General features: G+C 40.4%; 2 protein-coding genes across 3 annotated transcripts in view; one reads left to right on the plus strand and one right to left on the minus strand.

Annotated features, from left to right (window-relative positions):
* Positions 1–22493, minus strand: part of LOC127440278 (F-box/LRR-repeat protein 7-like) — a 71202-nt gene extending 48709 nt beyond the window's left edge. Inside the window, exons 1-3 of the mRNA XM_051696764.1 lie at positions 22078–22493; positions 21764–21866; positions 16764–16853 (exon numbers count right to left, since the gene is read on the minus strand). Coding sequence (XP_051552724.1) covers positions 16764–16853; positions 21764–21866; positions 22078–22188 — 304 coding nt within the window. The 5' untranslated portion in view covers positions 22189–22493. The remainder of the gene's footprint in view (positions 1–16763; positions 16854–21763; positions 21867–22077) is intronic.
* An 82-nt stretch (positions 22494–22575) lies between these two features.
* LOC127440281 (UPF0415 protein C7orf25 homolog) overlaps positions 22576–23401 on the plus strand; it is a 340920-nt gene continuing 340094 nt past the window's right edge. For both annotated transcript variants that reach the window (XR_007897114.1, XM_051696767.1), the window contains exon 1: positions 22576–22653. The gene's annotated coding sequence lies outside the window, so the exon portion shown is untranslated. The remainder of the gene's footprint in view (positions 22654–23401) is intronic.

Genomic DNA, 23401 nt, shown 5'->3' on the forward strand with positions numbered 1-23401 from the left:
AGACTAGCATTCTGAATAACATCTTCTTTTGTGTTACACAGAAGAAAGAAAGCCAAACAAGTTTGCAACAACATGAGGATGAGTAATGATGACAGAACTTTCATTTTTGGATGGACTATCCCTTTAACTTCCTGATTAAGTATTTGTTAAAAGTAAAGGTAATAAAAAACAATACAAGTGTAAGTCAGCACATGATTGCATTACTTCTTGTTGGTAAACAAGTGACTGACTAGAAGGGACATGATGGGACATAATGTAGGCAATATCCATATAAATCATTCCATCAGAATAAAACTAGAGGTAAGAATTGATAAAACTAACCCCTGTGAGATTTAGTTGAGACTGTTGAAGTTTTGGATGTTTATCTATTCTGATTTTTATTACATTTTTTTTTTTTTTTTATTAATTTGAGGCCCTGGGTTAACATTAGTATCTTATTAGTATCGGTATGGCCAGTTATTTTGGATTTCTTTGCTCCACTAATGAAAAAAGTTTCAAATGAATTAGGGATGTTAATGATTAATCAATAATTGATTAATTGTCATTAATAATTTTATCAATTGAGCTTATCGATCGTCGATTAATTAATTTCAGGACAAATGAGTTCAGTTATCATGCCTGCAGACGTTGATAAAGCTATACAGTCATCCACAACAAAAGGGCGCTTTCACACTGCATATCACATCTTATCCGCATCACAGAAGAAGAACCGCACAGACACACAGATCAGAGATGAAGCAGGTTAAATGTAAACAGTGTTGCAGCATTTTTCTATAAATGAGCATTATGTTTTCTGCATACAGTGTATTAAAGTACAACATGACAACAAGCGCTTTTGATCTGCTGGTCTCCTTGTTTCATCCCAACTTTGCCAGGAAAGCACAAAGGCACATTCAGCTGACATCTCAACATCACCTGAGAAGCGGTATGTTTTGTCCTGTTTACGCAACATGTAATGATTGGACTTAATTCAAAAGGTCCGAAATATCCCACGATCCACAATGTGAAGTTTTAATGAACTCAAATTTGTATAGCCTACAAGTGATATATCTTGTATACAAGTTTATAACAGTAATTCATTAACAGCAATTAAACTAATCACAAATTCGTACTAAACATAGCCTAAATGTATTAAAATACACTGAACTAAGAATATTTTAAGAGCAAAATGCCAATACTTGCATTTCTTAAGTTAATTTAAATTGGCTACATGCACATATTATTTGGAGTCCTCCACATATAATGTATTAATGTTAATGATTAATCAATTAGTTGATTGTTAATTTCCACGACGATCAATTATGAAGATGTCTGAAAATTGACATCCCTAAAATGAATCCAAAGCAGGATCAATTGTTGCATGTTGTCGAGCAATGCCCAAACAGACAGCCAATCAGATAAGAGAATCATAACTAACTTTTGTATAATTTTAAAATAATTTGGGACACAATAATGAAACTCAGATCGATTTGCTGATGCAGGACTACCTGTAATGTCTTGTTTGATGGTTTAAATGCGGCCTAGTTTTGGCTACACTGTTTTATAATAGACACTTTTCTCATGTTCATAAATCAAATAGGGTTTGCAGGATAATGAAGTACCAAAAACTTTAAGAAGTCCAAGCAACTAATCAACATCTCTCTCAGATCTTGTATTATCCAGACCATTAATCCAGCCGTGGACTCGTAAATCTGACTGGACTTCTCTTAGAAGAGCCGCATATGAGTTCAAACGACTGTTCTATCTCGTTCCCACCACAACTCAAAGCCTAGATGAGGAGTATTATTCAACACACACTTCTGGAGGCCATCTTCCTGGTGGAACCTCACAAATCCTATTGTGTTGCACTGCATACCTCCTTAGCAATGACTGCTCTCCAACACCCACTCTGTGTCATGCCAAAGAAAATGTGTCCAGACCAGGGCTTTCAGAGCTCAGATAATAAAACATGGACTTTAACTGAAGACTCTGAAAAGAAATGCAAACTGAACTGCTCCACTCAGTTCAAATCAGGTGCTTGGTACCTCTAGAGAGCGGATATCAAAAACCAGTCATGACCTGAACTGTTAGGATTACATGGAACTGACCAAAGCAATAGCTGTGTAACTGTTGGCCAGAGGCTACATGAGACATCTGATTATGGTTTTTCATCTCTCTGATGAAAAATCTTCTTACACCCACCCATTATACTTAGGTAAAGAAAACATGCATAAAATGAAGCATATTAAAATACTTGTTCATTCACTCCAGATAGTATTGTCTGTTAGACTATCAGCGTCTAAGATCTGTAATCATAATTTGATTTCGGAAATCGCTTTTTAAAATACAATATTTTATTGCTATATCTACAGCATTAAAAAGAAATGACCACCTCTGCCTGCAATTCTAAGAGTGCCAACAGCATCGCTCTCCGGTTATGCAGGGCAGCTCTTCACAAAATCAATTCTCAGTGGAGTGCAGGGTTTGACATAAACCCCATCTACCAGGGCAATAAAGCTGCCCTGCCAAGAATGTAGAAAAAAAACATGTAAATTTATATCTGTATTATGCTTTACTCAAGTAGCCTTACAACCTGCAGTTTATTTAAAAATTAAAGCGTAATTTATCTCGCTTGCTTTGTAACGGTCAAGGAATGTTCATTTATTCTATAATAACATTGGAAATATATAGATTAACAGATCTTTGATGAATCAGTCACTTATTCAAAGCACTATATCTATACTGTTACAGCTGACAAAAGGCCAGATTAAAGGGATTTTTGCAACAGGTTCCCTTCGCGCTGTGGACTGTAGCGCGATTTCATCCACTACGTAATGGATGTTCGTGACGTAGTGGATGTTTTAATACGAATGTGCAAAATGTTCAGAGCTGTGTATACTGGATGTTTTTAATGCAAACACTTTATTCAGCCTGTACAGTATGTAGAGTTAAGTGTAAATAAAGTGTGAGAGAGTGTAATAATGATTACATTTCCTTAAACATTTTTATACTGGTAGTATAGTATAGCGCACTAACAACTTTTGAGCATCAGGGATTTTCATGTTCTGAAGAATAAGAGGTATTACTGCTGAGAATTTTGAATGAATTTTTTTGGTATGGATGATGACTATTATATGTATATGTTGTTTTTTAAATTATTATTATTATTCTGTTTCGAGAACATATACAGCCCTATTCCTTCTTTCATTAATTTGATTTAGAAGTAAAATCTTAACTTCGTTTTGGAAATAAAATATCTACTGCACACATTTTTATTTGTCCTTGCTGTGCTGTCCAAAATGTAAGGTTTAGAGACTGAAAATATCTATCTGTAAATACTTATCTATTTGTATAATTATTCCCTTGTCTTATAAAGACGTTGTTTCATAGATGTGAATAATCAATGTATAAATCAAATAAAGGCTATGTATTTCTCTGCCTATCTTTGATATACGTGACAGAGTATAAGCCTTGTTACACTAAAATACAGTATGTGCATTATGGACAATGCATAGGCTATATTCTTATAAACGATGGCTTTCTTGTAATGACAAGAATAAAAAGAAGAACACGTTTGTCTTTATGTATCCTGCAATCGTTGACTGCAATACGGGACAAGTAGAGCAGTCTCGTGGAGATAAAATACAAAACAATGCATATATTCAGTGATTAAAATAAACACCAAACGTTGAACCTGCCAGAGGGAAAATAACATTTGTTATATGGATGAATTTAAACATTAAAGCTTATACAGACACAGATGTAAAGTGATAGTAGATAAACTACTAACTTTTAATTAGCCACTAATAAAGCCTGTCAAACATATTAGCGAATAAGCTATATGCCATACTGATAACACTAAATAATATCATTTGTTTAATAAGTTGTAAAGAGAATCTGATATAATATACAACTTACGTGTACATTAAAAATGTCATGGTTACTTTCGTAACCTCCGTTCCCTGATGAAAGGAACGAGACGTTATGTCGATGTAGTGACACTAGGGGTCACTCTTGGGAGCCCGAAACACCTCTGATCTTTTAAAAAAAGGCCAATGAGAATTGGCGAGTGGAATTTGCATGCCACTCCCCCAGACATACGGGTATAAAAGGAGCTGGTATGCAACCACTCATTCAGGTTTTGTGCTGAGGAGCCGAGACAAGGTCCCGGCCATTTCAGCGGGTAGTTAAGCGTTGTGGCAAGAGGGACATAATGTCTCGTTCCCTCCATCAGGGAACGGAGGTTAAAAAAGTAACCATGACGTTCCCTATCTGTCACTCACTTGACGTTGTGTCGATGTAGTGCCACTAGGGGTCCCTATACAAAACACCACAACTAGCTGAACTGTGTTACGTGGACTAGCGGTGCGAGACGGGCAGACCTTTGTGTGCCTCGTAGCCAGCACATTAGGCTGTCATGTAAACTCCCCCAACGCTGCTATGAGCGTCGAACGGTCCTTCAGGAACAAGTCGACTGCCCAACAAACAGGGACAGGCTAGCCCAGCCGAGGCCTCTTTTCCCTCTTTTTTCTCCACAAAAAGAGTGGAATTTTGTTAACGGAGTGGGATCCGCGAGTGTCCACATTGGGGGGGTGTCACTCCCAAGGGGAAGACACCGCGGAGACCACACCCCGCCCAGAGAAGGGGGGGTGGGTATTTTGAGTGGAAATATGTCACATGGTCTTTACCGAGCCTTATCGGAAGTATGTCATGTGGAGAGGTCCCATGGTAGGTCCTACCCAAAGGGAGAGGAGTTTCTACAAAGCATGGCGACTGGGGGCAGAGGGACCCTGCCCAAGGAAGACGCAGTATACCGACAGGGAAATGATTTTGCGGAAAATATCACATGGGGTTGCCTTTGGGGGAACCAGCACATGCGGAGCACCTACCTCAGTACAGGGGCTCATTAGCGCACTTACTGAGCCGGCAGCGAGTTTCTCCGCAAACTCAACTGCCACAGGACTAATGAGGAAAGTCATCCAGGGATCACAGTCTGTGAACACTACTGGGAGTCAAGAGCGCACGTCTTCTCTTCAAGGGAGGGGAAAGGCTCTATGCGCAAGTGGTACACCCGGCCAGTTGTCCCGGAACTTACCTGCTCGTGCCTGCCACTACTCGGGATGAGACCGGCTCAACCCGGAGATAGTAGAACCTTGCAAAGTTGTTGGGTGTTGCCCAGCCCGCTGCTCTGCAGATGTCTGCCAAAGAGGCGCCACTGGCCAGGGCCCAGGAGGCCGCCACACTCCTGGTAGAGTGGGCTTGTAACCCCACAGGGGGTGGCACGTACTGAGTCTGATATGCCATTGTGATGGCGTCAATGACCCAATGGGCAATCCTCTGTTTGGAGATAGTGCTTCTTTCCGCTGTCCACCAAAGCAGACAAAGAGCTACTCGGAGTTTCTAAAGCTCTGCGTGCGATCCAAATAGATGCGTAAAGCTCGCACCGGACACAGCAATGCGAAGGCTGGGTCTGCCTCCTCCTGGGACAGCGCTTGCAGGTTCACCACCTGATCCCTAAAAGGGGTTGTGGGAACCTTGGGCATATAGCCCGGTCGGGGTCTCAGGATCACGTGAGAGTAACCCGGACCAAACTCCAGGCACGGTTCGCTGACAGAGAACGCTTACAGGTCCCCTACCCTCTTGATGGAAGTCAGGAGGGCAGTCTTCAAAGAGAGTGCCTTAAGCTCAACTGACTCCAAGGGCTCAAAGGGAGCTCCCCGTAAACGAAGGACTACAGAGAGGTCCCACAGGGGAATGAGGCACGGTCTAGAGGGGTTCAACCTCCTAGCGCCTCTCAGGAAACTGATGATCAAGTTGTGCTTCCCCAAGTACTTACCATCTACCGCATCGTGATGAGCCGAAATAGCGGCTACATACACCTTCAAGGTCCCTCCAACCTCTCCTGCAGGAAGGAAAGCACCGATCTGACTGCAAATTTCTGGGGGTCTTTGCATCGGGAAGAACACCACTTAGCGAAAAGACACCACTTCAAGGCATACAGGTGCCTCATAGAGGGAGTCCTAGCCTGAGTGATCGTGTCTACCGCCGCGGGTGGTAGGCCACTTAAGTCCAGTGGGAGGATTCCCGGGAACCAAACAGGTGTACCTTTGCTCAACCGAATCTACTCCAAATCAGCTGGACCACCTGAGGGTGGAGTCTCCACTCTCCCCTGAGGGTAACCTGACGTGAGCACGTCCGTGGTGGTGTTGAGGTCACCCGGGATGTGAGTGGCTTGTAGCGACTTGAGGTGCTGCTGACTCCAGAGGAGGAGACGGCGGGCGAGTTGTGACAGGCAATGGGAGCGTAGACCACCTTGGCAGTTGATGTAATCTACCATCGCTGTGTTGTCCGTCCAGTCTAACACGTGCTTGCCCTGGATCAATGGCCGAAACCTCCGCAAGGTGAGCAGTACTGCCAACAACTCTAGGCAGTTGATGTGCCAACGCAGCCACGGGCCAGTCCAAGAGGCGGCGGCTGTGTGCCCATTGCATACGGTGCCCCAGCCCATCTTGGAGGCATCTGTTGTAACTATGACACGCCTGGAGACCTGCTCTAGGGGAACCCCTGCCCGTAGAAATGCCAGGTCAGTCCAAGGGCTGAAGAGGCGGCGACAGACCGGTGTGATGGTCATGCGATGTGTCCCGTGGCACCATGCCCATCTCGGGACTCGAGTCCGAAGCCAGTGCTGAAGCGGTCTCATATGCATCAACCCGAGCGGTGTAGCCGCCGCTGAGGATGCCATATGCCCCAGGAGCCTCTTTAAGTGTTTCAGTGGAACCTTTGTTCTCCGTCTGAACACCTTCAGACAGTTGAGCACCGACTCTCCGTGCTCGTTCGTGAGATGCGCTGTCATCGTCCAACTCCAGACCGAGAAAAGAGATGCTCTGAACCGGGGAGAGATTGCTCTTTTCCCAGTTGACCCGAAGCCCCAGTCAGCTGAGGTGCCGGAGCACGAGGTCCCTGTGTGTGCATAGCAAGATCAGCCAGTCGTCGAGATAGTTGAGAATGCGGATGCCCACTTCCCTTAGTGGGGCAAGGGATGCCTCCGCAAACTTCGTGAAGACACGAGGGGACAAGGACAGGCTGAAGGGGAGGACCTTGTACTGGTATGCCTGGCCCTCGAAGGCAAACGCAGGAAGGGTCTGTGTCGAGGTAGGACCAAGACGTGGAAGTACGCGTCCTTCAGGTCTACCGCCGTGAACCAATCTAGATGTCGGAGGCTTGCTAGAATGCGTTTTTGTGTCAGCATCTTGAACGAGAGTCTGTGCAAAGCCCGGTTCAGTACTCGGCTCAAACCCACCACCTTTCTTTGGTACGATGAAGTAAGGGCTGTGGAACCCTTTCCTCATCTCGGCTGGAGGGACAGGCTCTATCGCGCCCTTGCTCAAGAGGGTCGCGATCTCCGCACGCAAGGTAGCGCATTCTCGCCCTTCACTGAGGTGAAACGGATGCTGCTGAACCTGGGCGGGTGCCTGGCGAACTGAATCGCGTAACCGAGTCGGATGGTCCGGGTCAGCCATCGCGATGGGTTTGAAAGCGCGAGCCACACGTCCAAACTCCTGGCAAGGGGGACCAAGGGGATAATCGTGTCGGACATACCGGCAGGTGGGGCCTCGCGGCGGGACGGAGCTCGAGGTGCCACATCGAGGGGACTCAAGCCCCGTGGCCATGCTGAGTTGAGGGACATAAGTGCACTGCGAGCTCCTTTTCCACCTGGGGGATCACCGAATACCCCCTGACCGCTCCTCCATTGAGGGTAGTGAGAGCGGGGGAGCTGAAAGATCGGGACCGGGCAGTAAAAGGTGCCTCCCGTGATCTTGTCAGCTCCTCATGCACTTCCCATAATTTGGGATCCTCAGTGATCTTCTCTGTGACTGATGCAGCTCCAACAGATAAAGGAACTACTTACCTCAGGCAGTTGGAAAAGCATGTGGAGCCCCATTGTGATATCTGTCTCTCACTCCAAGAGATTTGTGGGTTATATTGCTAAAGCCAAGGTAGTCAGAGAATGACAGGATGGTGTGGTTAGCAAATGACATAGAGGTGTGTGATTTCAGTGTGTATGATGCCCACTTGAAGGGTGATGTCTGCGGTGGTGAATTGAACATGGCCGGTCCCCAGAGGACGTCCATCTAGCGCTGCCACTGCCAAGGGAGATTAACAGGGAATTAGTGGTATCTTAAATTCTCTGACTAACTCCTCATCAATAAAGTTGACAGCCGACCCTGAGTCGAGCATGGCGTGAGTGGGAAATGATTTGTTTGTGAAGGAAATTGTTATCGGAAAATCAATGCATGAGGTTACATGGAGAGGTAGAGAGACATTACTCACCGCCAATTGAGATGATCGTGCTGGTCATATGGGACAGGCTGCTCTTAAATGTCCGGGTTGACTGCAATATGAGCATAGGTGTTGTCTGAAGCGCTGTTCTCTCTCCTCTGAAGTCAAATGAGCGTGCCCTATTTGCATAGGCACTGATTCCTCAGCGGTGCATGTCGGCTGATAATTCTGCAGGGGAGGTTTAACTGGTCTCTGCGAGCGAATGAGATTGTCAATACGGATGGCAAGATCAATGGATTGGTCCAAGGTCCTCCCTTCATCATGACATGCCAACTCTGATTGCAATTCGATGTTTAATCCTCTTCGAAACAGCACCTTGAGCGTGTCGTCAATCCATACAGTCTGTGCAGCGAGAGTGCGGAAGGACAGGGCATATTCGGCGGCTGTGTTTCCTCCTTGTTGGAGAGAGAGTAACTGATCGCCCGCACGTTCAAACACCTTGTGAAAGTATTGTTTGAAGCTGGTGAATGAGGTGAATCTCGAACCCTCGTTAGACCACACGGCAGTAGCCCAATCCAACGGCATCCCGGTAAGCAGTGAACATACAAAGCAAATGCGACTCCCCTCAGTGGGATAAAGTGTAGGCTGTTGGCCCATGAACATCGAGCACTGCTTCAAAAATCCCTTACATTTAGAAGGTGTACCGTCAAACTTATCTGGGAAGTCGAGTTGTGGATTGGCGGTGATGGGATTTGGTGTTGTTGGATTCTCCACGGGAATTGGTTGAGGTGTTGGCGGACACCTCCACGGGCAGGTGAAGGTTCTGCTGCGTCTTGACCATCTCCTCTGTTAACGAGGAAAGCCTGAGTGGAGAGCTCGTTGGAGAGCTGAAAAATAGCTGCTGGATCAGTAGCTGGCAAAGTCTTCTGTAACATAGACTCAGGAGAACCAGAAGTTAGATCCATTTGCAGCTTTACTTGTAAAATCACAGAGAATATACAACAGGCAGAGAGGTCAGTATTCAAAATATACAGCAACGTAGGCAAATCCAATAATCGTGGTCAAAAAACAGGCAGAGGGTCGAGGCAGGCAGAAAACAATCACAAAGAGTATATCCAGAAACAGATCAAAGTCAAAAGGCAGGCAGCAGTGAATGACAATAACAGGCAGAAGTTCAAACACAGGCAAACTAATATGGAAAAAAACGCTCAGAAATGTTAGCCGGGGCAAAAACAAGATTTCGCACTGAACCCAGTGTTTGCAGTGCTTAAATAGTCCATGAAATAAGGTACAGATAATGGGAATCGTAGTTCATGAGAAACAGTTAATACTCGGGTGTCGGCGCTCTCTGGTGGTTATCGAAGGAAGCGTTCGTAATAATCACGTTTACTATTGTTTATGTGAATGTGATTACTTCCTGGTTCCCATGGGACCAGAACCTCTGTCTCTGTTGCTTATCCGAGTGGCGCAAGAGGGACATGTGTCCACACTTGAATTAATGCAAAACATATCTGATGGGGTATGGTGCTTGTCAGTAATTCGACTAACTGGGGTTGATTTCAGAGTACGTAAACTTTTGGAAGCAACATGCCCATTTCCAGACTGGTTATGTTGGCAGGCCGGTTATTAAGTGCCTAGTAGTGGAGGATGCTGCAGACTACAGTGTTAACTGTGTGAAATGTTTTTTTTTTTTTTTTAATAAGGTGCAATCTATAATGAGCCTAATTTACATCAAAGGAGGTATGTTGAAGAGAACAGGACGCAGGTTCTTGCATGGAAATTTTTCACAACTTTTTAGTAAGTTCCCCCATGTAAACAGCTCTGGACAGCAAAATAAGTCCTCATAATCAGTTGTTTATGACACTATTGAGTACAGCAAAATTATTTAATAGAAGAAAAATATAATATCTGTCATTTCAATTTTGTTTACATTGACTACAGCATCAGCAACATAAGCAACCACATTTAGGAGATGGTAAGATATATAGACATGTGACATGTGAGTATGGGTGTGTGTGTGAACCCGAGCCTCCTCTACAGCATGGAAACTATCTCTCCTAGTGAACTTCAACTCAACCCCGACTCCTCTCTCTCCTGCACGCTCCAGACACTGAGATCAGATTTCTTCGTGAAAAGAAGACTAAGAGGAACCGCACTTTGTCCAGCAACCTAAACCCTCTCTATCAGATTACTGTAAGCAAGAAATGCCCTGTAGGGTGCAAGTGAGCCTTAATAGTTGTTTAATACCACATGTTCAAACACAATGACTTGCCCTTGCAAACAACAGATAGCCTGTATAACTCTACCTTCCCCAAACATGTGTCCTATCCAGACGCGATGCATCAAGATTCCAGTGACAAGCAATGTGTTTGTCCACACTGAACACGAAACTGCTGCGCAACACAGCACAATCACAGCCAACAAGACATTTTTAATGTTTAATGCACAGTTATAAGGACTGGGATTTTGGACCAATGAGAGTCTAACACGGTTGTCGCAGGACAAAAATTCTGATTAACATGGAAGAAATACCTTTTGTTGACTTATCGCATTGCATATGATGGACCTTTCACTCATAGGGCCCACTTAAACCACAACATGAAGCCTTCTTTCACTTGTTTACACAGCCTGACTGATATATGAATATGAAGTTAATAAAATTTATACCACTATCCATTTCCCAAATTTGTGTAGAACAATTTTTCTAATCTAATAAAGAGCACTCCTTTGGGGAGTCAGTCTGCACTCCCTTCAAATCCATAGTCAAGGAGAGTGAATTCCACTGCACTGACGTACTTTTTTATTTTCTTTTATACAAGAATTCTATATTATTTTGAGCTTAGTAAGAGGCTAAATGTTATGTCTCAGGAGACAAGCATAAAAGGGAAGGGGCTCATAGACCTGGATTAGTGTTTGAAATGCTAATTTTAAGGTTTGAACTAGAGAATGAAAGATATTTGACGTGATGTATAACATCTGTCTTTGCTAATAATTTAGCTAACTGACAAAATAAGGCAATTCTATAGTGAAAATTTCAGATGTACAAGAAAACAATGTTCCCATCAGCTCATTTAATTAAAAACAGCTGAGTGTGCCCTGCTTTGGAATAACCTTGACATATAATTTGAAACAAACTTCTTCTGATAAATCAGCATGGTTTTGCCAAATCATGGGTATCATCCAAGGGTACTACAAAAATTGTGCAGCCTTGTGAAAAGCTCCTTGAATCATCTTTAAGAGTTGTGGTTTATAGATCAGGGATTAAAAAAGAGAACATAGGTTTCTTAAAGATGTTGCTAGCAAAGGGCTAATGATTACTACCAGCAGGACTAGCAAAGCCTGCTAGACTAATTACATCTGATAAAATCAATCCAGCTTTGCCTTGCCTGGCTTTAAACTTTCAGGAGAGCACATCTTCAGCAAAACAGTTGTTATCAGTCTTCTAATAATTGTACATTTTGGTATTTTGACTGTGAGTAAAGCTTGATTTATCACAAAAAAAAAAAAAGTGCTGTGGCAGTACCATGGTACCAGTGCTTTTCAAGGAATGGGAAGCACAAACTATTGTTATTGGTGTCTGAAATGTTGCTCCTGAACGCTGCATGCTCAAACTAGTACACAAACAATGATATTTATTAAAGAAGAAAACTAAAAAATAACGAAGCTCAAAACTGTTTTTGCAACAAATATGAGTGCCAATAGACAAAATATCTGATTATGAAAGCTGAAAAAAGTGTTACGTCAGATTGCGAATAACTGTACATGTATTGCTAAGCTAAGTTCAGCCAAAGTCTTTCTAGCAAGTCAGTCCACTGTCGGCAATCTTTGGAACACTTCCGGGAGGTTATTTCCAGTCATGCCAGTGCAGTTCCTATCTACTTGAATGGGGAAAGACCGAAATCTCAAAAATGGTTGGTCAAGATTATGATCGTAGAACATATTTCAAATCAGCAATAAAATTGTATAATATTGGAATCATAAATTGTATTTCTTGACCTCATATTATGCTAAAACACTACATTTTCCCGGCTTGTTTAGCTAATGCGCATGTGCGTTAGCAAGTTGGTTTACAGGCGATGTCTGTATATAAAAGGTGATTGTCTCGTTTACCTGTAAGGCGGGACTTCTTTTCTACATCCGTTGACAGTTGGGCGCTAGAGCTTCTTGGTTGGGCGTTCCAGTTTCTCCCATTAATTTTAATAGAAGTGGCCTGTCTCTGCTAAATAGTCTCTGGTTCCACCCATTTGAAAGCTCAACCAACCAACATATAGAGAAGCCGGGCTTCCAAACGGGACTAAAATACATTGATTGAAAGCCCAATGTCCAAGAAGCAATGCGATGCTTTTTCAATGCAAATAGCGCTTATGAAGCTCAAAAGACTCACAGAGAAGCACATCATCTGGGCAGAGCCCAAAATAATGTGTTTGGAGCCTCATGTCCAATCAACACTGATCTTTTGTGCCATTTATTTGAATGGTACCGGTATCTTCCTTAAACTATCACTGAGGCACAGCTTCAATAGTGTGAAGTGCTACATTCCAGTTGTAGAAGCAGATCTGCTTCGAAAGTGTAAAATTGTACTGCTCACTGTAAAAAAGTCCAGGGGATCAAAGCAAAGGGCATTGGCTAAACAACACTGTAGGAGGTGCTGATGTAAAAAATGACACATGAAGCCCATTACAGGACTATAGTCTGACCAAGGTTTTAAATATCATGTCTTAAAATACAACAGGCCTTTACAACATTGACAATTTCAAGATTATATATGCTTCAACTCTGCAATTAAAACACACAGCAGCCTAGGCAACATGGCTTAAACTTCTCCAGGGTTATCAGTGAGGAAGTGCTGGTAGGAAAGGCCCTTCTCTCAGAACAATGCTATCTGAGAGCTCTGATGTTGCACTGCGGACTTCTGCTCAGTCAAACAGCTCCAGGACTTATAACCAACAGTGGCAAGTTTAGCACACTGATACTGGCTTAGGAGAGATGACTCACCATGGAGCAAAAGAGTGGCAGCACTTTTCTATTCCTGGAGTGGCAAATAATAAGCAGCCAATTATGCACATTATAATGAAATAACTCAGGACACAAAAATGCCTTTCTAGCACTCATTTAAAAAAGGATTTCCAAGTTTGTCCATAATGCATTTCATAGGCTGCCCTTGCTAACATGTGGAGCGTTAATGACCACCCACAACTCGTGTGGTTATAGTTTCTTGCTTTGAATAAACTGAAAGATTGCTAATTGTGTTCTTACCATTTATTCTTACACTGTAAAAGTGTTACCCTAAAGGAATAGTTCACCCAAAAATGAAAATTCTCTCATCACTGACTCACCCTCATGCCATTCCAGATGTGTACAACTTTCTTTCTTCTGCAGAACACAAGAGAAAGATTTTTTAGAAGAATACCTCAGCTTTGATGGTCCATACAATGCAAGTGAATGGTGACCAAAACTCTGAAGCTCATAAAAGCACATAAAGCAGCATTAAAGTTATCCATACATCTCCAGTGATTAAATCCATGTCTTCTGAATCGATCCAATCAGTTTTGGGTGAGAACAGGCCAAAATGTAGCTCAATTTTCATTATAAATCTTGCCATTGCAGTCTCTAGGCACGATCATAATTTCAAAGCTCGATTACATTTCCTAGTACTTGAAGTATGCGCATAGAGCTAGATGGCACTAGGAAGTGTAATCGAGCATGAACTCATGAAGTCATTATCGCCAAGGAGATGTCAAGATTTATGGTGAAAAAGGAGTTATTTGTTGGTCTGTTCTCATCCAAAAATTACTGGATTGCTTCAGAAGACATGAATTAAACCACTTGAGTCAAATGGATTTATTTTATGCTTCCTTTATGTGCTTTTTTGGAGCTTCAAAGTTTTATTCACCATTCAATTGTATTGTATGAATCTACAGAGCTGAGATATTCTTCTAAAAATCTTCATTTGTGTTCTGCTGAAGAAAGAAAGTCATTCACATCGGAGATGGCATGAGTAGGGTTGCCACTTTGAAGTTGTAAAATAAGGGACACTCTCCCTAGAGTTGTTGACGAGTTGTTTTAGACACAGTCCAACGTTTTAGCACAATGTGTGGACTTTTCAAATGGTCCCTAACCCACCGTAGGCAAAATTTTCAACAAATATCAAGGTAAAAATTTACAATCTGAAACGATTTTGCCGAGACACCATCGGACCACCTTAAATATGGGACAAATCACGTGGTGAACTATTCCTTTAAAGAGTTATTTCTAACTGATCTAACCCTTAAAATTAGTTTTGTTGCTCTAACCTAATGTATTAAGGATGATTCAGTGATGATAAATAATATTTTTTTATTTGAATTAAAAACAGTTTATTTAGGAGTTACCACATAAAGCACATTTTTAGGATAAAATTTTTCTCAGTGTACTCTTCTTATGATATATAAATAGTTACTTAAGTTAAAGATGAAGTTTATCATTTCTGTGCCTTTAGTAGTATTATACAGAATTACAATCAGTTTGTTTGAGCAGCCTGAGTGGGCCCAACATAATAACATTGGCTAAACCAAATGCGGGACTACCTGTTTTTCTATGGAAGACTGAGGAAGTGTCTGAAACTTGTTTGAAAAACTTCATTTGTCAAATGTCATTATTTTTGCAGTTCTGTTTGGTGCCACTATTGGCATAGAAATTACATACTTCTCCCTCACTATAGTTGTGCAGTGGTGACAACAGCTTAAAGGAGAATGTCTTTCCCTCTGCTGTGTTAAGCAGGAGCTGGTGTAAATCAAAGCCGCAGAGGCAGTCATTGGGTGCACCACTCTGACATTACTGTGGGCAGGCTGAGGAGAGACGAGATGTGCTCTCACTGAGGGCTGGATATACTGCCGGCCACAACCACACACACACACACACACAAACTTGTTTTTATATCATTGTGGGGACTCTCCATAGACTTCCATGCATTTTAAGGGTTTTATACAGATCTAACAATAATTTCTATCCCCTAACCCTAACCCTAAACCTACCCCTAAACCTAACCCTCACAGAAAACTTTTTGCATTTTTACATTTTCATAAAGACATTGCTTAGTATGTTTAATAAATCACTTCCTTCATGGGTACTGCTGGCTGGGCTAAATGTCCCCACAAGGATAGTAAAACACGAGATCACCTACTCTGTGGGGACATTTGGTCCCCACAATGTAGTAGAAACATGCACAAACACACACACACACATACACACACACACATACACACCACAGGTTGGCTCTGAAGATGACGTCACTGGAGAGCAACCTTTACACTACAAACACTATCCACCCCTTTCATGTTTACCTCATATTCCCACACAAGTCCATGGACAGCCTGTGTTGTTTTTGCAGAGTTCTTTTTACTCAATTTACAAAAAAATTGAGAGAAGCAGAGTACTTTGTGTCTCCCTCTTACATTCTTTTAAATTTAAGAGTTGTTGGAATGGTCAGGGTTGGTATGGTTTTTCTCATCTCCGAACAAGCATACCTACAGTAAACAAATATGAGAAATTGTAGTCACTGTGAGTCTTTTATTTATAAAATACTCGCGGTTTAAAACACGCAGACAAAGCACTGTAAAGAACTTTGTTTCATGTCTGGGAGCGACAGCACGTCACACAGTTCTGGAAGCACTATGTGGGTGCGTTCCTCCATCTTTATGACTTTACCATGCAGATCTACAGTATAAGATATTTTTCAAAAGTGTCAATCAACCTGCTCTTTGGCACAGTTCAAGTTTGTATTCGTCTTATTTACTCTACAAACTCTATGCAGGTTTTGAATTTTCTAGACACCATTATTTCAGGATGACCAGAGCAACATTTCAGATGCAATGACTGGTTCGCTGGTTAGTCCTGTTATGAACAAGTTATTCAGTCATTGAACGAGTTATTGTGCTTCTTGTATTCCTAATAAATTCAATAGGAGTTTATTCGGTAAATGTGTTTCCATCATAGTTTGCAAAATGCAAATAGCATATGTTTTTATTATACTATTATAATAGTATGTTATTATACTATATATAATATACTATACATGTTCTATATTTGCACCAGGGTGCAAATAGCATCTGCCTAATTTTAATTAGTCACTCTGAGAAAGTCTATAAAGAAAAAGGCAGCCTACATGTTTATAAGCCTGAAATGAAACCGAGCTATGACACAAGTTCCCCAGCATTCGTCTTCTTGTTTCCCACAGTTCACACCAAAAACATCCATAGACACACAGTTTCTTTTGCCTAGGCACACTCTGAACACCACTATGGATTTGGACCAGATTTTCTTTTCTGAGAGGAGACTAGATTGTGAAAGAGAGAAAATGTATGAAAAAGAAACTGTTCTTAGTGGTGTTTGTGGTGGCCAGTATATTTTACGTTTTTTCAGAAACAAAATATTTTTTCCAACAAAACAATGAGCAAGTCAAAAGGAGCAAAACAAGAAAAACGAAAGGTTAGCTAGTGATGGTTAATGAGGACCATATGCCCTACCTTCACTGGTAGCTGCATTCTTTGGAGCTTTGGTCGATGTCTGATCTGTACTTGAACTTAGGTCGGAGGAAATACTGGAACTGCCTTTCCCTAAAATCACAAAGAGAACACAAGACACATCAGGACACCCAGTGAAACAACACAAAAAGAGAATCAACATATTAGCTTTAAAAGTAAGTCAGAGAAAGAAAAAGAAAAAGATAAATACAAAGTCATGGAATCTTCAAAACTAATCTTGTAGTTTGCCACCCTTGATGCTCCAAATACACAAATCTCTCATTCATACGTGTCAAGAATTTTATTTTTTTATTGGCTGTGATGATGTTTAAAAGTTGTCAACAGAATTCACAAAATCTTATGATAAATACCATACATTATTTTTATTTTTTTTTGTCCACCACAAACTTCGAACAACAAACCAGGTGCCTCCCACAGATACTCCCGGGTGGCAGGGACAAGGAAGTGCTCTTAACAGAAAAAAGTGCCCAAAGAGAAACTCTTAAGCAACCCTGCTCGATCTGACCTAAACTGAGTGTGCAAATTGGTGCCATTCAATTGAGACTGCTGGGGGATATTCACATAAAAATGCTAAATATAAAAATAAAGACAGTCAGAGTTGATATAATGTCACTACTAGAAACATAAGTCAATAACCATTAGCAATCTTGAAATTGTTTGGATTACAACATAAGAACTCTTTGCTTTACAATCTCTGATAAATTACAGTTTCAAAATTAAGAATGACAATAGTAAACATAAACAATATGCATTGGTGTGAAAGTTTCCAAAACACTTCTGTTGCAATGCAACTTCAGATCATCAGGTCACATATGAGGCATGTTTACAGGCTAGATGAAAGAGCAAACACAAGCAGAGTTCACATAAACTTTTATTTTACCATAAATGGTCGGACACAGGGAGCTTCCACATGCTGAGCAAAAAAAAAAAAAAAAAAGTGTTTTGCTCTGTAAACAAACCTGTTTTCCACTAAATAATCTAACAGTGATATTTTGATCTTTTAATCAGACCATGATTAACAATTGCAACAGTGCTGTTTTAATACCAAATACCCCTCCAAATTCCTACTTTTAATAAACAAAATGCAAATGTTGGATTGAAAAACAATACACCACAGTTTTGCATAGCCTATTTAGTGGTTACATTAGTGTTTTTCAGAAAGAAGACTATATAGTGTTAAAATTACTTGAAAACACTATGCATTACTGAACACTTAAAATAATCTGAGAGACACTTTAGCATCCTTAAGAAATACATTGTACAAAACTGAGCACCATTTTAAATGTTTGCATTTTGACTTTATTTTTGTAAAATGTTACTCTAAATGAGGTAATTTGACTGATTCTCTTTGGAAAGTTCACTTACTTGGCTCTAAAAGTAATAGTGGGACTGGTACAGATCCAGGACATCCTGATTCTGTTTTGAAAGAGAAAATTTAAGATGGGAAAATATGTGGTCTTTGACTGCTTCATAGTATAATTGCCAAATTAAACATGAACAAACAATTGTTCATTAGTGGATCCATGGAAGACGCACTTAAGGCTAGTGGTTTGTTGTTTGTAAAACAAATGCAGAGGAGAAAGTATGGTTCTCTGTGAAATCACCTCATTAGTCAATCACTTAAATAAACATTAGTAAGCATGTCAATGTATTTAAGGCACTCAAACACCACATTATATAGAATAGAAAAGTACACATTTAAAATGTTTTGGCTTTCAAACTGCAGTTTTGTTGTCTTTTATGTGGTGCATTTGACTGCATCATAGAAGATGAGCTGGGTGAAGAATACAGTATGCTGTTAAATCAATCGAGTAAGGTCCTAAGTGCAAACCCAGCAGTAGAAATAATTTACTTAATATCAGTAACCTATCAGTAAACAAAATTAACAAAAGGCCCTAAATGTCAAGAGATAACATCAAACATTGCAATAGATGGTAATATGTGAAATATGTAAATATGCATTTGGAAAGTTCTTGGTTTTCTCATTGAACGCCAGTCTTGAGGGCAGGCCAAACCTTGACCTTCCAGAGGAGGTCTGGTGTATTTTAGTAGACAACAAGACTCTCATACAGCCAAGAACTCACTCTATGAAAGTGAGGTCTCTGGCATGAGTGCTCATCATTAATAGAATATGATCAGTGCCAACGTTTAGCATCCACATTTCAATGGACATTCTCTGCTCTAGCCACTAATCACTGTACAGTGTATCATACACATAAATGTTGAGGAACATGCAGAAATTCACCCTTGAGCTAAGATGATAATATGTGTTATACCATGGTGTGTTTGAGTACTCAATTCTGATTGGCCGGAATGTGTGCTTTAAAACCGCTTAATGCACAGGTAGTTCCAGTCAGTTTTAATCACCTTTATATATATCAATGTGCCTACTCTCCTGTCCTCTGTAATAAGACAATGCGAGAGATTTATGCCTCTATGCAAATGACCTCTGGATGCAAATCTAGTCTCAGAGCTGGGATTAACCGTCACATCACAAAACAACATCATCAAGTCAAAAAAAGTAATCAAGCACTACAGGAAACACAGAAAAGGCAACAGTGTTCATCAGCCCCGTATTACTTACCCAAAGCGCTTGTTAGGAAAGTATGGTTTGGCATTCAGCTGTTTTGCACAAAGGGGGAGAGAAGGCATCTGGGACTTATTAAATGTGTCTTTCGCTGTCTGGCGAGACGAGGCAAGATGATTTCAATTGTAATACGATAAACATCATCTAATATTCCTGCCATGCTCAACATGTACCATCTTTAGCCACTAGAGTGCGCCCCGCGATCACACTTTGCTAACTGAAGCTCTGAATGGATGGATAACATGCAGCCTTTTGCCATTTAGTAAACACGTAAGGCCACGTTGCCATGACATTCTTACAGCCTGGTCTCATGAAATTGACATGAACATGACAACATTTTTGCAATTCAAAATGTACGTGCTGTATAACAATTTTGGCTACAGTTTTACAGTGAAATGTCCAGCTGGGGGTGCCAAAATCAAGTAAGATGGTGTCGTATTCAGATGCGGTTTTAAGGTGAATTTTTGATTTTTTTTTTTTTTAAATACCTAATCTAAAACTTTTGCCTGAACCTAACCAATAGCGTTTTAAAATATAAATGAGACATTAAAAAAGACATCCTTACCTTATCAACGCCTAAACCTTAAAAGCACAATTTCTGAAGCATTCACACCATATTATGCCACTTCTATAACTCTGTCATGTCACATATCAGCTTGAGAGCATGGCTAGACTTGAACCACGGTTTCCAAGTTTTCACTGTGAGACCAGGTTGCATTCTTAATTCACTCATGCAGCCTTAATGGATACCATACGGATGTCTAAGAGGTCAAAGTCTGCAGGTTTAGAGCGTTTTGGGTGATTTTCTCCTCATGAAGTGTAAGTCACGCCAGCAGCACCAGTTTTTCCTCATTAATGTGAAAATGACAAAGAATAGAAATGTAATACTACATGATCTGAGGATTGCCAACCTTTCTACATTATGTGGCTATTATTATTTCTGGATTGAGTATTTAAATACACAGTTTTTAACCTCTTAACTGGCAGACCACCTGAGGGATGGAGTGGACACAGCTATTATAGGGTTAACCCTGAACTATAAAGAGTTAGTTCAGGGTTAACCCTATAATAGCTGTGTCACTCCGTCCCTCAAGTGGATCTGCCAGTTAAGAGGTTGAGTGTTTGGTCTCCAAAATACTGTCATATTATCGCATTACTTTATCTCTGTGTCTGGTTTAGAACTGGCAGAACTGTAGACCTATCAAACTACCCATAGATAAAATTAACCGTTATTGTTATACTTCCAGTAAAATTTGTGCTGTAAAAATCAATGACAGCTGTTACTAATCAGTGCTGGAAAGTGACAATGGTATAAGCAGGATAATCCACTGACTTTTTAAATCCTTTTTGTCTATAAATCTCCACCTTTGACCAGCCCTGACCAGGAGGTGGCGATATGCATGAAGAATGTGAATTGCCAAAAATAAATGAATAAATACATAAAATTAAAAATGTGAAAGTGGAGATTTAAAGTAAAAAAACAAAGACTTACATTTTAATCTTTTTCTCACCCACAACTTTTTATATTGCTTCTGAAGACATGGATTTAACCACTAGACTAGAGTCATCTGGATTACTGTTATGTTGCCTTTATGTGATTTTTGGATGTTCAAAGTTGGTCACCATTCACTTCCATTATATGGACCTATAGAGCTGAGATATTCTAAAAATCTTAATTTGTGTTCCTCAGGGATTGCATGAGGGTGAGTAAATGATGAGAAAATGTTTTGTGAACTATTCCTTTTAATTGACTTTAAAGAAAAATAAGTGCATTTAAGGCACTAAATATATTCTAAATACTTAAAATAGCTGGATTTGTGGGAGTATGAATAACAAAATTATATATATATATATATATATATATATATATATATATATATAAACTACAACACAAACGGGTGGTCTGGTACAATGAATATTTTCAAATGCATTTAATACTGTTTTAGTCATGTTGTGAGCTTGTTCTAAGTAAAGATGGCATCATGATGAATGAATCCTAGTAGGTCTATACATAGAATTAACACTTCAAGCACCCGTATATTCCACAAGTTTATCAGTTCCCATTATCAAAATGCAGTTCATACAGACATGAGAGAAATATAAATAATTTTGTAATATTGACAGTATATTTGTAAAATGTATTAAGGCAAAATGCCAGAAACAGCTAGTCTAATATTTTTACTATCCATGTTTAAAGGGCTACCTTTCAAATGTATCCAAACCTCATGCTGTGACAGAAAATTACAAGAATGCTTGAAAAAAAAAGTTGCTGTATGGCTACAATAATCCAAAACGAATATAGTGACGTTGACACAACTATGGCTGCTGTACGGCGAGATTTAACAGTGGAAAGCAGCATTGTAGCTGGCTCTGAGAGTTTGATTTTGGCACTCACCTTCACTCCCGCTCTGTTTCCCATTGTTCGCACCCATCCTGCGGAATGCATAATCTACCGTCTCCGCTCCGTAAAAGTATCCATATGCGTAAAACACGCACAACTAAAGAAAAGATGTGACGAAGATAGTTCAAAGACTGCTTTCAAATACAGTTCGATCCTCTCCCACCTTTAATACATCAAGAAAAGTAGCAATAACGGTAAAAGACGGAGCAACTGTTGTGCAATCGCTTAAAACTCTATCGCAAACGACAGTTTCAAAACTATAAGAGTTCAGATGAAAAATTGGATATGGATTTTCTTTGGGTTAACACCTCTTCGTCTCTAGACAGCCTGAAGTCATCCAACGGAGAGACTGGAAACCAGATACTTGTTGCGTCAGGAACACGCATTTGCTCTTGCAGAATCGGACTGTTACCATGCATAGACTTCCAGAGTCTGCAGTGAGCAAGAGTGACTTTGACCTCTTTCTTGTACAGCAATGCATTTAAACCCGCACCGCTTCATAATACGTCATAGATATACCACGGGACTTTTCTAAGGCTTGCAATGTTTAAGACCGTTAAACATTGAATGTGTTTAACAAAATTGGCTGTGCGCGCGAAATACAGACTACGATCTTTATATAAAAAGCGTCATATTACGTCTAGTTATTTTCTTGATTATAGGAAAATAAAAAGTGTCACTCCGCGCGAAACAACAATAATTTTAATGCTATAAGAACGTACGGTCTGTCTGTCATGAATTGACTTGGAGTCATGCAATTTATTACCGCCAAGCTAGGTGGCGTCATACACACTTACTTACATAATGACAGCGGTGTCTTCTTCGACTTCGCGGTTGAAAAGTGTCGGCTAAAAACAGAGACAGAACTTGAACCTGTACATTCTGTAAGTATCGAATAATTTCCGAGTCATTTCACTTATATTTAGGTAAACAGTCCATTTCTGTTCGTCTCTAATTCAGACAGGAAGAAGTGTGTCTGGTGTGTAGAAAACCATGTCTGTAACCAAGCTAGTTAACACGTCCACGTATTTATAAGCCGGGTGTGTTCGGATCTAAACATCTTGCTAAATTGGACCGTGTTTGCTATTCTCGTAAGAACTTTTAAAGTTATGTCTTGATGAATTTATCCTATGGTGGTTGTCTAAAACCACGCCTAGGCTAACAACAGTTTTACTACCACTTTTTACTGCTCATGTTCTAGGTTATATGTGATTTGACACAGTTACTTCAAATGTTATTGTATCCAGCTTTTACTTCAATTGAGTGATATTTAAAAAAAAAAAAAAGAAGAAAAAAGAAGTGCAATATCTTCACATGAGAGATGTCTTGCCTTCGAATATCTGTTAATAAGATACAAAGATCTGGAAAGCTCTTGAAAACAAAGGCCCCTGTCACTTAATATTTATTATTATCATTCAGGACTGAGATACCATATGATGTAAGTATTTTAATCACTTCTTCTTGTGTAGGTCGAAACGTTAACCACATGGTTATTTATAGAAAGATCTTTTGGAGCAGTAAGTGTGCAAGCTCTCTTTTTTGCATATAAAAACCATCACAACAATCAACATTGAAAAATATGTAGACATTAAAGATCACAGAATTCAATTTTGCATCATTTACATGATCTGC

The sequence above is a fragment of the Myxocyprinus asiaticus genome, chromosome 5 (genome assembly GCF_019703515.2).
Source record: "Myxocyprinus asiaticus isolate MX2 ecotype Aquarium Trade chromosome 5, UBuf_Myxa_2, whole genome shotgun sequence".
NCBI lineage: Eukaryota > Metazoa > Chordata > Actinopteri > Cypriniformes > Catostomidae > Myxocyprinus > Myxocyprinus asiaticus.